The 14,334-nt window shown below is 42.7% G+C and overlaps 1 protein-coding gene across 1 annotated transcript in view; it reads right to left on the bottom strand.

Annotated features, from left to right (window-relative positions):
* LOC106577615 (adhesion G protein-coupled receptor A3-like) overlaps positions 1-14,334 on the bottom strand; it is a 58,057-nt gene that overhangs the window by 25,948 nt on the left and 17,775 nt on the right. Inside the window, exons 2-3 of the mRNA XM_014155829.3 lie at positions 9,050-9,121; positions 2,543-2,614 (exon numbers count right to left, since the gene is read on the bottom strand). Of these exons, the coding sequence (XP_014011304.3) occupies positions 2,543-2,614; positions 9,050-9,121 (144 nt within the window). The remainder of the gene's footprint in view (positions 1-2,542; positions 2,615-9,049; positions 9,122-14,334) is intronic.

The raw sequence follows: 14,334 nt of genomic DNA, 5'->3' as shown, positions 1-14,334 counted from the left end.
TTGGTCAGTTTTGCATTTTCCCCACTATGGGTTAATATCAGGGTTGGGGGAGGGGAAGTTGATCCTACATCTGTACCTAGGGGAAACTTCACCCCGGAGTGACTTGAATGGGTGGCACTAAAACGCATCCAGTGACTCATGCAGCACAAACGAGCATTGTTATTTCATAGGTGTCATGTGACTATATTGCCAACCTATGCATTTTGCTGAATGCAGATCATATGTCGACACAGCACTGAGTCTACTACTTGCTCCTCACCAGGACCTTGACTAGATGTATCAGGTGTTGCAACAGGGTTGGAACTAGCCTTCCTTGTGGCTCTCTCCTCCCAGGCTCTCTACTCCCCCACCTCTAGCCAGCCCGCCCCTAACAGCTGAGACCAGGCACCGTCTGACTGACACCAGATCAGACGTTTGTCCCGTGAAGAGTCCAGGCGCCAACCTAAAAGCAAAGCTAAGCTACCCTGCCAACGTTGTGGTTGTGTTAGCTCTGCTTTTTATTTACTACAGTGGGAGTGGATCAGTTGCATATCTGTTGTGCTGTTAGAGCCCTGGTTTGACTTTTAAAAAATTTGATAGTATTTAACCTTTATTTAACTAGGCAAGTCAGTTAAGAACAAATTCTTATTTACAATGACGGCCTACCCCGGGCCAAACACGGACGACGCTGGGCTAATTGTGCGTCACCCTATGGGACTCCCAATCACGGCCGGTTGTGATACAGCCTGAAATCGAACCAGGGTCTGTAGTGACGCCTCTAGCACTGAGATGCAGTGCCTTAGACCGCTGTGCCACTCGGGAGCCAATCAATAGGCTACAACATTTCCTAACAAGGTACACTAGAATGGAAAGAGGACTTTGACCTCTCATTTGATTAAAAATGATGATAATGAAAGGGGTGAAGTACTGCATTGTAGCGTGCATTGAACATGTCTGTTTCTTCATGAGAACATGTCAAGTCTGACTTCCCTCTCCTCTCGCTGACAAGATGGGTAAAAAAGGCAGGCAGCTTTGGTTTGGCCTAGCCGCTAGCGAGTGGCATGTCTCAAAAACAAGCAATAATCTAATTAGGGTCTTTGGAAAGAGGTATAAGGACAGATGGGAACAACTTAAGATTGGCTGAGGCTGTGTGAGAGAGAGAGAGAGAGAGAGAGAGAGAGAGAGGAGGAGAGAGAGAGAGAGAGAGAGAGAGAGCGAGCACTGCAAGTCTTTGTCAGGAGCCTTTGCTACCGACTGCATTACAAGAGAGGGAGCGTGTATTCTCATGTCCTCCGTGTCAATTAAGTCTATCACCTTTTTCCAGAAGCCCAGCAGAGGGCTGGTGAGAGGGGTAGAAGTTCAAGACTTTTTACCTCAGCTACTCTTTTCGCACTTTCGTTAGCTGTGGAATAGGTTGAAGTGTAAGAGATATATTGGAGACGCAGCCAGTCACTAGTCAAATGCATGATTTAACGACCTGACAAGCTGTCTGAAATATATTTCCACTGCCAAACATGTTCATTTTGTGAAAAGACTGTTGTGTCGTTCTGAACAGAAACGCATTAAATTGATGAATTTACACCAATGGATATACAGTGTTTCTGATCAATTAATTTCATTCTGACCCAACGTTGGCATTGTTATATAGGCCCATTCAAGATGAAATAGCTGTTGGCTGAATGATATAGGTTAGACAAGGGAAATACAGCTATAGGTTTAGAGAATATAGTTATACTGCTGTTTGTAAAATGGCCGCGGCTTGACAAGGGGAAATGAAGCTCTGTCCAAGCCAAGGAGATGACAACCTTCCCGTCTCACTCACTGCTCTGCACCAGCAGCCAAACTCTAGTTTATGTTGGCAAGGTCCGGCCAGTGTGAGATGACAATACACACGCACTCATACAGGCGCACACTCATGCTCACACACAACACACACACACACACACACACACACACACACACACACACCACACACACACAAACACAGTCTTACACTCTCTCTCCCTAACACACACACACACACCCAAGCACACACCCATCCCCCTTTTCCCTGTATGTGTGAAAGTAGATAGGGCTTCATGCAGTCTCGAGCAGTCCCTGGCAAGGGCCCAAGTGGACTGGAGAACTGAATAGAAAGCTGCTTTACAGCGGTTGCTTATAGACTGGATACACTAGAGACGGAGAGTTGGCATTAGCCTCTATACCAGATACGACAGATAGGGCCAACATGGGTCAACAGTATTGATGAAACCTGACAAAAACCTATCGGTCAAAGTGTTGCGACGTGCGAACATATACAACAGTGTGTAGGTATTTCTCTTATCATCATACCCATCTCTTTCTCTTCTCTAACAGTATTGGAAATGGTGCGAATTGGATTCTGTGAAAGAAATCTGACGTTGAGCAAAAGAACTTGGTATAGACACAGGTTTGAAACCGTGCGGCCCATCACTCTTGCTGGCTGCCGTCCAAGAGCTACACATTATAGCGTCTGCCAAGACATTGACAAATGTTATTAAAATGAAAATGATTTAATGCTGATGGTAATACTGATAACGCTCACAGTCTTTTGAGTGCGAGCAGTCCAAGAAAAACCCCCGGTTCGATACGGCTGATGATGTTGTTCCGCATGTCCCTGTGAAAGACAAAAAGAGGGTAAGCCACAAGAAATTAAAGACAAACTAAACATCAAGTACACAACAATTAATACTTGTAGTCTTGTTCGTGTCATAATGCAATCAGATATTACGACTACTTGCAACCGACTTCAGTAGAAATGAGTAAAAATCATATTCAACCTATCTTATAACAAACATTAGAAAGGGTTGATTCATATTCCCTGATTGACTGCTCAAATAAATAGGGCTACTGTTAATATAAGTGCTTTGTACAATCAGGGACCACATGAGGGCAAAGAGACTAAAGGTGTCCGCATCTTTCCCAGCTGAAACAGTTCGGAAGAGTTTGTGCGTTTTTGTTAGTTTTGGACTTCAGTTAGCGTTTTTCAGCTATTTTTTTCTTCCAGAGTCAAGCCGTCTACATCCCTTCGTCTGCGATTGGTCAACAGCAGGGATTCTTCAATAAAGTCTGTTGCCGTCATTCAACGAAAGATAACTCGTTTTGATGAAGAAAAAAAATCATTGAGAAATACTGCACCAAACATCTTCTTTAGACGTATAATTGTGCTACTAAGATCTGAACTGAAGTATGCTAACGCCTTAAGGCCTTCACCCAAGAGCCAGCTTTAAGCTAAAGATTCAGAAGAATGCATTGACTGAAATCCCACTGCTGCTCACCCCATTAACCCCTGGTTCTATGGTACTTTGTTACAGGATAACCACATGGCTAACAATCCTCCCATATCCCGTAGGACTCTCACCCACTCAAAACACCTGTGGCTAGGGCACGAGACCCCCCCCCCTCCCCGCATGAATCAGGCCTCCTCAGCACAATCGCTGACAGCCGTGGGTCCCCACACACTAAGGACCCCGCCACGCTTCGTCCTGGACCAAGTTCAAAGGCTGCGCGGTCACAGATACCTGCTAGCTCCTAGCGCTCACCCGCGCCGCCGAGTCACTCATTACGATCCATGTTTCAAAAGATCTCGCGGGTCACCACCTGAGCCCCCACACAAAGGCCGCTGGGTAACTGTGACTGGGCTGTTTGATGTTGAGGAGCTGTCATCTGGTTGGAGGGGGATGGTGGAGGGGATTGGGAGGCAGGGCTACACATGGATCATAGGAGTCTATTGCTTTTGATGTGAACTGGCAGAATTGGCTTTCCTGTAGAGGGGTGTTGAAAGAAAAATGGAAAAGGGGGAGGACGAAAAAAATAATTCCCTTTGAAATGCAAGGCACAAATAGAGCACAGAGTGCCTTCAACCACCTGCAAGAGGCTAGGAAGTGAGGATCTTTGTACTTGCTTCGTGCCGAAATTGTACTTTTTCCCGACTCATTTCTCTATAGCCAATTCTGTTCTCCCCTCTAAAAACCTTCCAACAGTTTCACTTTGAAATGCTGGTGTTGCCATCCCCAACCCTAGCTGTGGTTTTAAACCAACTGTTTGATGTTGCTGACCATAGTAAATCAACAGAGAGGGTAGTGGTAGAATAGCAGTTCAGGCTCTGGGGGAGGGTGTTCAACAAGCAAAAGGTGGGTTTTACATTTATCCATGTCTTGATCAGGCTTAATCGTGCCATGGTGGGGCCGGTGCCAGTCAAATGGCCGGTGTCAAAACATCAGTGGGGGCAGTTTAGCACCAAAGCCAATCCCAATCTAATGAGCCTTTCATTTCCTCAAAGAGTAGTGTTGGAATGCTGGCAAAGGGTGAAACAGTCCAACAATTGTTCTGGACTCGTTTCGAATTGCCTTTCCTAAGTTCGTTCAATGGTTTTCCAAAAAAATGACAGCTTGAAGTGATCAGTTCTGGGCTTCTTGGAAGGGGGTAAAGAATGGTCTTTGTTTGGTGGATTACTTGAGGCGAGTCACTGAAAGGTACCGTTTCCAATCTGTTTGCAATTCAACGGAGTGTGTCAGTTGTTTAAAGATGGAATTTGCATTAGGGGAAACAGCGCCAATGGTCGCCCCCACCTCCTTTGTTATTGTTTGAACAAGGTGAGGAGCGTCACAGTGTGGTAAAGAAGATTTGCAGTACACATTCTTCTGTTCTATCGCGAGTCCAGTATTCGTTGTTGGAAGTAACTTCTTTGTTGTTGTAATATCCCTAACGGACATAGCCGTTTCACCATTACGGATTCCAGCTTTAAGAAGCTGGTTGATCTATATTTTCGATTCATTGACGCTTGGGTGAAGTGCAATCTGCAGTACCTCACTGTCAAGTCGTCACTGCTATCACTAAGATACAATTTGAGGGGTGGCATCGACGTATTGCAAAGTAAAATCTTACAAACCCAACACTACCACCTTTGGATCTGCAATCTACTGGCAGAAATAGGAGTAAAAGTGCAGAATATAAAACCCTTTGAAGTTTCCTTTTTAGAGAAGCTTGTGGATAACATGAGGGAGGAGTTGGGTTAATGGTGGGGGTTGCATTTGGAGGTACACCGTGCACAACCTATCCCAACTCCCCCTCAAATTCTACAGTCTCTTTGCAAGAACACACTAGGCCTGCTTGCCATGCTAAAATGGAAATTACTGGATAATGGAGTCTGAATTAATTTACCTCAGAGTGCTTTAGGGGGTTCCAGAATTATCCTCGTGTTCAGTCTAGTTTAAACTTAAGATTATGAGAAGCCTATGCAGCCATTTTGGAAAGGTGTAGAAACATAGCCAAATGAGCTGTTCAATATAAGAACACGGTAGCTACTGACAAACATTATGACCTTGTCATTCAGAAGGTGGAAAAGAAAGTCTCTTCAATTTCCATTTGTCACAAGCAATATTAAAGCCAGATTGTCTCTTTGGCAGGTTTCTAAAAATATACTCTACCAAATCTGTCACAAGGCTGCATTTTCAAGATGAACATTCATGTTGCAACGAAGAGAAATTGCCGATGTTAAACAAGGCTGTCTGCTGAAACAAAATGATGGATGATTCCTTGTTAGCGGATCACAAGATCACACGCGTCGATCAAATAAGGCTTCTCTCAACTTTGAGATTTTTCACTCCACCTCAGTCCGGTTAAGTGAGAAACACAAATGTCTCACCCCATAATATACTTTTTTCTGTAATTGCTTTGTTATCTTATGCAATGTTGAGAACCTACAGTCACACAATATGTACAGTTCTCTTACATGAATACAGTTCCAGACTAGCATTCCTCATAGACGGTTATTCCCCATAATAATGCTTCCTCTTGAAACTCAATACCTCTCCAGTCTTTCCAAATAACAAGAGATTAGTCCTGCTTCATTCGTAATAACCCTTCGCTCTGCATTGAATTTGTGGCAGCTTTGAGAGAGAATAACCGTGCAACAGGGGCTAGCTTGGGTTCATATTACTGTGTAGGAGGGCAATAATGGGGATTCAGTGGGCCTCATCTCCATGCTAGGACACCTTTGGCCCTAACAAAACACTGCCGTCGCCACAGTTACCCTGCCATTTCACGGCTGGGGCTGGAAAGGGCTAATCAATTTACCCCCTGCCTGCCACTCACAATCAGCTCCAATCACAGAGCGCACCACTGCACACAGACAGACTTACCCAAGCAGAGAATCCCTATTTTTGTTGGCTGTGATCTGGGAAAGGAGGGAAGGAAGGAAGCAGGGGAGGAAGGAATGAGGCAGGGGCGGAAGGAGGGAGGGAAGCAGGGGAGGAAGGAAGGATGACAGAGCTCGTCACTGCATGCAAACAGACCAGGGCACAGAATTTTTATTTTTTGTTGTCGACTGTAGTCAGAAGAGAGAGAGGAGGGAGTTGGAGGGAAGAAAATCAGGGGCCACTTCAGCATGCAACCGGGCTGGCTTTGTGTGTGTGTGTGAATCATTCTGCCGACACCTCTGGTCTTGGCTTCATTAGAATGACAAAGCAAAGAGCTTCTCTGGATGAGGGAGTGGGATGAAAGCGGGTTGGAGAGGAGGGAAAGCACAATGGGAGCTGCTTTGAGGTACATGTGCCACTGGCTGCACACTTCTTCCACACAGAGAATTAACTCGCCAGCCAAAGCGACTGGCCCTACACTATGCATTAAGATGAAGCAAAGAGCATTACAGGCTTCCTCAGCGTGGGGGATCAAAGAAGCTTACATTCACCGTCAGAAAGAACTCCAGTTTATCTTATGGCAGGGCTGCCCAACCCACTTCCTGGAGATCTACCGTCCTGTGGGTTTTCAGTCCAACCCTAATTTAACACCTGATTCTACTAATTAGCTGCTCAACAAGACCTTAACTAGCTGAATCAGATATGCTAAATTAGGGTTGGACTGAAAACCTACAGGACAGTAGATCTCCAGGAAGAGGGCTGGGCAGCCCTGTCTTACGGCCTTCCACTCCGAAATTCTAAAATCTGACCCATTTATAAAAACCAGGAAGGAAGCTCGCCCCAAATAATCTGGGAGCGGATGTCTTATTAATACGCCAAGGTAGTCGGGGTGAGGTCAGGCATTTGGCTGGTCCAAGCATAACTCAAAACAACTACAGTGTACGACATGCATACTTTGCAGTGCAGTGATATTCTAAAGCAAATCAATGCCTAGGTACATCCCTGGCCATGACCCCACTCTCCAAGGGTGTCTCAGGGGGAGTTGGGACATTTCCATTTCACACTCGTACAGGTTACCCACTTGTACATGCAGTGAAACAGGACAAATATAGGCACCCCCTATTTGACCTTTGATGTCATTCGGGGTCTTCTCATTGGTTCAAGATGCATCAGCATGGATCTACTAGTCAATAGCATCATAACATATTCAGATGAGGGATAGGTATGGCGGGGGTGAAAGACGTACGGAGGGTAAACAGGCTAACAGACTGGAGCTAAACATGTAGCCTCACACACTGAGAGGAACCTCAGGATTCCCAAGTGGGAATGTTTACTAGGTAGAACTCAAACTTCCACTGAGCACGGCTACATGCACACAATAATGTGATTATTGTGGACAGACAGGTTAATATAATAGTTTGTTTAAATGTTTACATGCTATGCAATAAGAACGATTTCCCGAATAATCCTGTTTATATGGACACAACTGAAATCAGGCTACTGATGGGACTTTTAATAAATGCAGAAAATCACCAATCAGAATAAAACAGTCTACCACAGTGACCATGTTATTCTTGGGAATACTTTTTGACATATAAAGTTTGTATGTGAAAACTATTTATAAGGATGCATACTCAATTCACTCACACATAAGAGGGAGGCTTGCGCTACCCGGTGCTGGCACATGCGCAGATCAAATACACTGCTGGAACGCTGATTAAGCAGTTTACATGTCCTAATCATTTGAAAGATTGCTCAGAAATCCAGGTGTTTTAATCGGCGTATGCTTACTTCGATTATGACCGTACGCCGATTAAGATAAGCAGAGTAAGGTGTTTTACGTGACTAATGCCATACTTGACCTTCTGCCATAATTAGTTTCATATTCAATTATTAGTGTGCATGTAAACGTACTGTGACCCAACATTAGAGGATACGTTTGTTCTACTCAACCCTCAACCGCCTGGCTATGGTTTCTAGACCAATACCAGATCGCTAACTGCGGCCAAAAAAAGTTTCACATACCTCCCACAGAGACTCCCGTACCTTTTAACAAGACCTTGGAAAATATTCCCTTAAAATTCCCCATTGATGCGGTCATCGGTTATTGTAGCCTTGGGTAAAAACATGGCTATTAATGGTCTGGTTATTTTATCTGCATGAAGCCATTGCGGAGCAATAAATCATCAGAGGTCCATAACACACGGGCCGAGAGCATTTCCTCTGAGTCTCGGGGGAAACCGCGGCCGATAGGATTCCAAAACAAGACTCTGCGCTGTGGCAGGAACAACGAATTTCCGCGTGCTCACTCAATCGTTCCGACGCATATTCAATATTGACAGAGCAGAGTAGACCACCTCAATAAATGTCTTCGCTGCCAATTGACACGGAGGCAGAGAAAGTACAATAGGCCTAATCCTCTCTGTATTGCTCCCCTCTAGCTTTCGCTCTTACTCTCTGCCTCATTTATCTTAAAAAAAGTAATTGTTCTCATTCTAACACTCATAGTTTATTGCATAATGTTTACTCCCCTTACAAACACTAGATATTGTTCTGAAATGAAACACTAAGAAATATCTGGTGTGTGAAACAAGCTCGGATTGGATTCTGTCATAACTGCCCCTAGAAAAGCTTAACAAGCCTGTAATAAATAAAGCACATTCCTGTCTAACATAGCACTTCCCTAAGCTTTACTATGCAATATATAGTACGAGTAATGGGTTTGGTTTAGGACTCACCTCACACATTATACTGAAAGGAAGCTGTCTTGTCAAAGAGTATGTGTAAAGTGAAACGTGATTCTAGATATTGATTGACACAAGATGAAAGGCATAAATTACACTTGGTATTCATTCTCCCATGGTCAGAGCTTTTAGGAAATATCAGAATATTATGAAAATGTTAAGACTCACAATCTTTCCAAAGTAGACAGCCCGATGAAAGATCCATTCTTCAGTTCCTGAATTTTGTTGTTGCTTAAAATCCTGAAGGAAAAAAAAGATGTGTCAATTTAATTTAAAGAATTCCTACAAATGTACAGCAGCTTTCAGCAGTAATTAGTATTAGCAGAATTTTAACTCAACTACATTTCACATACTAAAACGTGCTCATCACCTAACAAGAATGAGTCTACTTTGGACATTTGAAATTCCTTCGACACTGAAAAAAAGCCCAGCTCTAGTAATCTCATCCTATTGTACCTCAACCCTCCATTCATGGAATGTTCTCTAGCGCCAGAAAGAGGCCAGGGAAAAACAACTTTATCTTCTGCCCACCGTGGTCTTTCATGATGCTAAACTGGTAGCATGTGTCTCTACAGGGTACAATTCATCCAGGTTGGTGAGATGTGATAAAGTCGGTGGTTGCATACTTTCCGTCAACCCTCTTCCGCTTTGATGGTTAAAGGTATGATAATTTGATCCAAAGTGGCGGTGACTCACTTTGAGATTGTTTCCAAAATGCCACAAGAAGTCATTTGATGTAATGCTATATGCTTGATCGTAGACACCGGCAGTTCAGGTGTCTTGTCTTGACCTTCGATAATGATAGACGCATTGGCAACCAGGCATTATCTTTTTATAGGGGCTAGATCCACAAGTCACTGGTATTGCTAAATCTAGGTTCAGACTAGTCCTGGTCGGGGCAACAATGACTCAATGAAAGTATGCAGAATTTGTCTGAGAGAAATCTGATCTCTACATATGGTAAGATGCATCACCTCTATATACTATCAATCAGATAACAGAAAAAGCATTGTACAAAGTGCTTAAGTATTGTACTTATTGACCCCTTATGAATTTGAGAAAAGATGCTATCAGGTAATCAACTTTGTGAGTGCCAAATACATCACCAGGAGCATGCTGCCTGCCCTCCCGGACATTTACAGCACCCGGTGTCACAGGAAGGCTAAGAAGATCATCAAGGACCTCAGCCATGACCTGTTCACCCAGCTACAAGGCGGAGACCGTACAGGTGCATCAAAGCTGGGACCGAGAGACTGAAAAACAGCTTCTATCTCCAGGCCATCAGACTGTTAAATAGTCACCACTAGCCTGGCCTCCGCCCAGTACCCTGCCTTGAACCTTAGTCACTGTTACTAACTAGTTACCACCCAGTACTCTACTCTGCACCTTAGAGACTGTTGCCCTATGTATATAATCGTCAAAACAATGGTCACTTTAATAATGTTTGGATACAGCTTTACACATTTCATACACTACCATTCAAACGTTTGGGATCACTTAGAAATGTCCTTGTTTTTTAAATAAAAGCACATTTTTTTGTGGATTAAAATAACATCAAATTGATCGGAAATACAGTGTAGACATTGTTAATGTTGTAAATGACTATTGTAGCTGAAAATGGCTGATTTTAATGGTATATCTACATAGGCGTACAGAGGCCCATTATCAGCAACCATCACTCCTGTGTTCCAATGGCACGTTGTGTTAGCTAATCCAAGTTTATCATTTTAAAAAGGCTAATTGATCATTAGAAAACCCTTTTGCAATTATGTTAGCACAGCTGAAAACTGTTGTTTTGATTAAAGAAGCAATACAACTGGCCTTCTTTAGACTAGTTGAGTATCTGGAGCATCAGTATTTGTGGGTTCAATTACAGGCTCAAAATGGCCAGAAACAAAGCACTTTCTTCTAAAACTCGTCAGTCTATTATTTTTCTGAGAAATGAAGGCTATTCCATATGAGAAATTGTCAAGAAACTGAAAATCTCATATGCTGTGTACTACTCCCTTCACAGAACAGCACAAACTGGCGCTAACCAGAATAGAAAGAGGAGTGGGAGGCCCCGGTGCACAACTGAGCAAGAGGACAAGTGCATTAGAATGACACCTCAAGTCCTCAACTGGCAGCTTCATTAAATAGTACCCACAAAACACCAGTCTCAATGTCAACAGTGAAGAGGCGACTCCGGGATGCTGGCCTGGATGTCCTTTGGGTGGTGGACCGTTTTTGATACGCACGGGAAACTGTTGAGCGTGAAAAACCCAGCAGCGTTGTAGTTCTTGACACATTCAAACCGGTGTGCCTGGCACCTACTACCATATCCCATTAAAAGGCATATTTTGTCTTGTCCATTCACCCTCTGAATGGCACACATACACAATCCATGTCTCGATTGTCTCAAGGCTTAAAAAAAAAATGTTTTAAGCCGTCTCCTCCCCTTCATCTATAGAGATTGAAGTGGATTTAACAAGTGACATCAATAACAGTTCATAACCTTCACCTGGTCAGTCTGTCATGGAAAGAGCAGGTGTTCCTAATGTTTTGTGTTCTCAGTGTACATTGACTAACTCAACATCTTTCATTGAATCAGATGGTTCATTTATCACAAAAGCCTTTGATATTGACAATTACGAATTAGGCAAACTTAGGTATGAAATAATTGTAATTTTGAATTCTGTAAAGTTAGTGTGGTTGAGGTAGAAAATTATTGTTGTCCATCAATAATGAGAAACCACCTGGTATTGACAACTTAAATGGAAAGCTACTGAAGATGGTAGCACACTATATTGGCACTCCTATTTGTCTTTTTTCCCCTCAGACCTGGAGGGAAGTCAAAGTCATTCCAATACCCAATAATGGTAAAGCACCCCTTACTGGTTCTAACAACCGGCCAATCAGTTTGCTGACGACTTTTAGCAACATTTTGTAAATGTTTTATTTGACCGGATACTATTTATCTGCAAACAAATTAAAAGACTTTCAGCATGATTATAGAGAAGGGCACTCAGCATGCACTGCACTGACACAAATGACTGTTGATTGGTTGCTGAAAAACCTTGCTGAAAAAAACTTGTGTTATGGCTTTTCAACCTCAGCTCTGAATCCACAATATGGCAAGCTATGTAATAGAACATAGAGGGTTTTCTTTAATGGAAGCTTCTCTAATGTTAAACATGTAAAGTGTGGTGTACCACAGGGCAGTTCTCTTGGCCCTCTCTTTTCGATTTTTACTAATAACCTGCCACTGGCATCAAACAAAGACTGTATCTATGTATGCTGATGATTCAACCCTATGCGCATCAGCAACCACAGCTAGTGAAACTGCAAACCTGCAAACAAGCAGTTGCAGTCAGTTTTAGAATGGGTGGCGAGTTATAAACTACTCCTGAAAATCTCTAAAACTAAAAGCCCTGTATTTGGTACAAATCATTCCTTAAGTTCTAGACCTCAGATGAATCTGATAATTAATAATATAGTGTAGCTGTTAAGCAAGTTGAGGAGACTAAATTACTTGGTGTTGCCTTGGATTGTAAACAATCATGGTCAAAACATATTGATTCAATGGTTGTAAAGATGGGGAGAGGTATGTCCGTGATGAAGAGATTTGACACCACACTCCACAAAGCAAGTCCTCCAGGCTTTAGATTAATCTTATCTTGATTGCCTAGTCTTATGGTCAGGTGCTGCAAAGAAGGACCTAGTTAAGCTGCAGCTGGCTGAGAACAGAGCGGTACGTGTTGCTCTTCACTGTAATCAGAGGGATAATACTATGCATGCCAGTCTCTCTTGGCTAAAAGTAGAGGAGAGACTTACTGCATCACTTCTTTTTATAAGAAACATTGTTTTGAAAATTCCAAATTGTTTGCACAATCATTTTACACACAGCTCTGACACATACACATACTCCACCAGACATGCAACCTTGTGTCTTTTCAGTCCCCAAATCCAGAACAAATTCAAGAAAAAGTACAGTATTATATAGAGCCATGATTGCACAGAACTCCCTTTCATTTCATATTGCTCTAGTGAACAGATAAAAAAAACAGATAAAGCAACACCTCACGGCACAATGCCACTCCCCTATTTGACCTAGATATTTTGTGAGTATGTACTGATATGTGCAGGTGTGAAAGTATAATTAATTTCTTCCTGGAACAGGACCTCCTAAAAATTGTATGGGCCTAATCATAGAATTGCTATTAATTCAATAGGATCTCTGTGGGCCTAGTCGTAAAAGATTTGTCATTTAACTTTAAAAACCTATTACCTTTTTTGTGTGGCATAAACACAACCAGTCGTGATGTTCTCATTTGATTGTCAAACAATCACTTCAAAAAGGGCTCCTTTACTAGGCTACCCCCGCACGTTCATCCACTTGAAATATATTTCCAGCCTCAAAACAGTTGTGAATGGAAAGAGACATCTGTTTCTGTCTACGTCTAGTCTAGGACACCAGTCTAGTTACACAAAACACCAAAAAGTGTAATGACATTTGGAGATTGTTATTAAGCCAGAATTTATGCATCCACACGTGTCTTTGTGTAGGCCACTCATCTCTGCCTTGGCAAAATGTCCGCGTTCTCATCGAACCACATCGCATTTTGGAGCATACGCTATACCAGCCGTTTTCAAGTCCATTCGCTCATTTTCCATTCCTCTGACATGCGGTAATGATCAAAAGTGGTGTAATGATCAAAGGTGGTGTAATGGCCTACAGTTTTTGACATTTTGTTTTTATTATTGTGATTGACTCATGTACCGGACCGCCTTACCCCTGGCTATGTGTGACGTTTTCATTAAGTAGGTCTTCCCTTGAGCTGTTCTTGTCTATTTATGTTCTGCATTATGTCACGTTTCATGTTTGTGTGGACCCCACAGGAAGAGTAGCTGCTGCTTTCACAACAGCTAAATGGGGATCCTAATAAAATACAAAAACAAAAAGTGATACATTTTATGAAAGTCTCTATTCAAGGGTGAAAAAACCTTGAATGCTAAAACGGGAGAAGCCTCGCAGAAACCATACAATCGGGGAAATTAGGGTTTCAAACTTCAATTACCAAAGTTTTTTAAATGGTGGCTTCAGCCAAAAGCATCAATTAATAGGGTGTCCAATCAACAACAAAAAATGTTTTGACCAATGGGTAAAATAATGGTGTAGATAATCCTCTAAGAAAACCAATGGTCCAAACCACTTGTCTCTATCATAATCCGTTCAAAAGTTAAGTAACCATCTGTCTTATGTAACCATAGCAAACGTAACATATAATACGAAATGCTCTGAGACCAGGTTGGATTTTTGACCATTCTTTTTTCTCTGGCCTCTGGTTTAGTCACCCTAATTCCGGCCATCCTGCAAGGGTAAAAACTCTTAAGGCATTGTGAAGCAGAATTCACCAAGCGTTGGATTGTTCACCCACTAATAGGGAACGTGAGCTGGGTTTAGACCGTCGTGA

This window comes from Salmo salar, chromosome 18 (assembly GCF_965601325.2).
Source record: "Salmo salar chromosome 18, fSalSal1, whole genome shotgun sequence".
In the NCBI taxonomy this organism is placed as follows: Eukaryota; Metazoa; Chordata; class Actinopteri; order Salmoniformes; family Salmonidae; genus Salmo; species Salmo salar.
The sequence above is the reverse complement of the archived record's forward strand: the minus strand, read 5'-3'. Positions and strand labels throughout refer to the sequence as shown.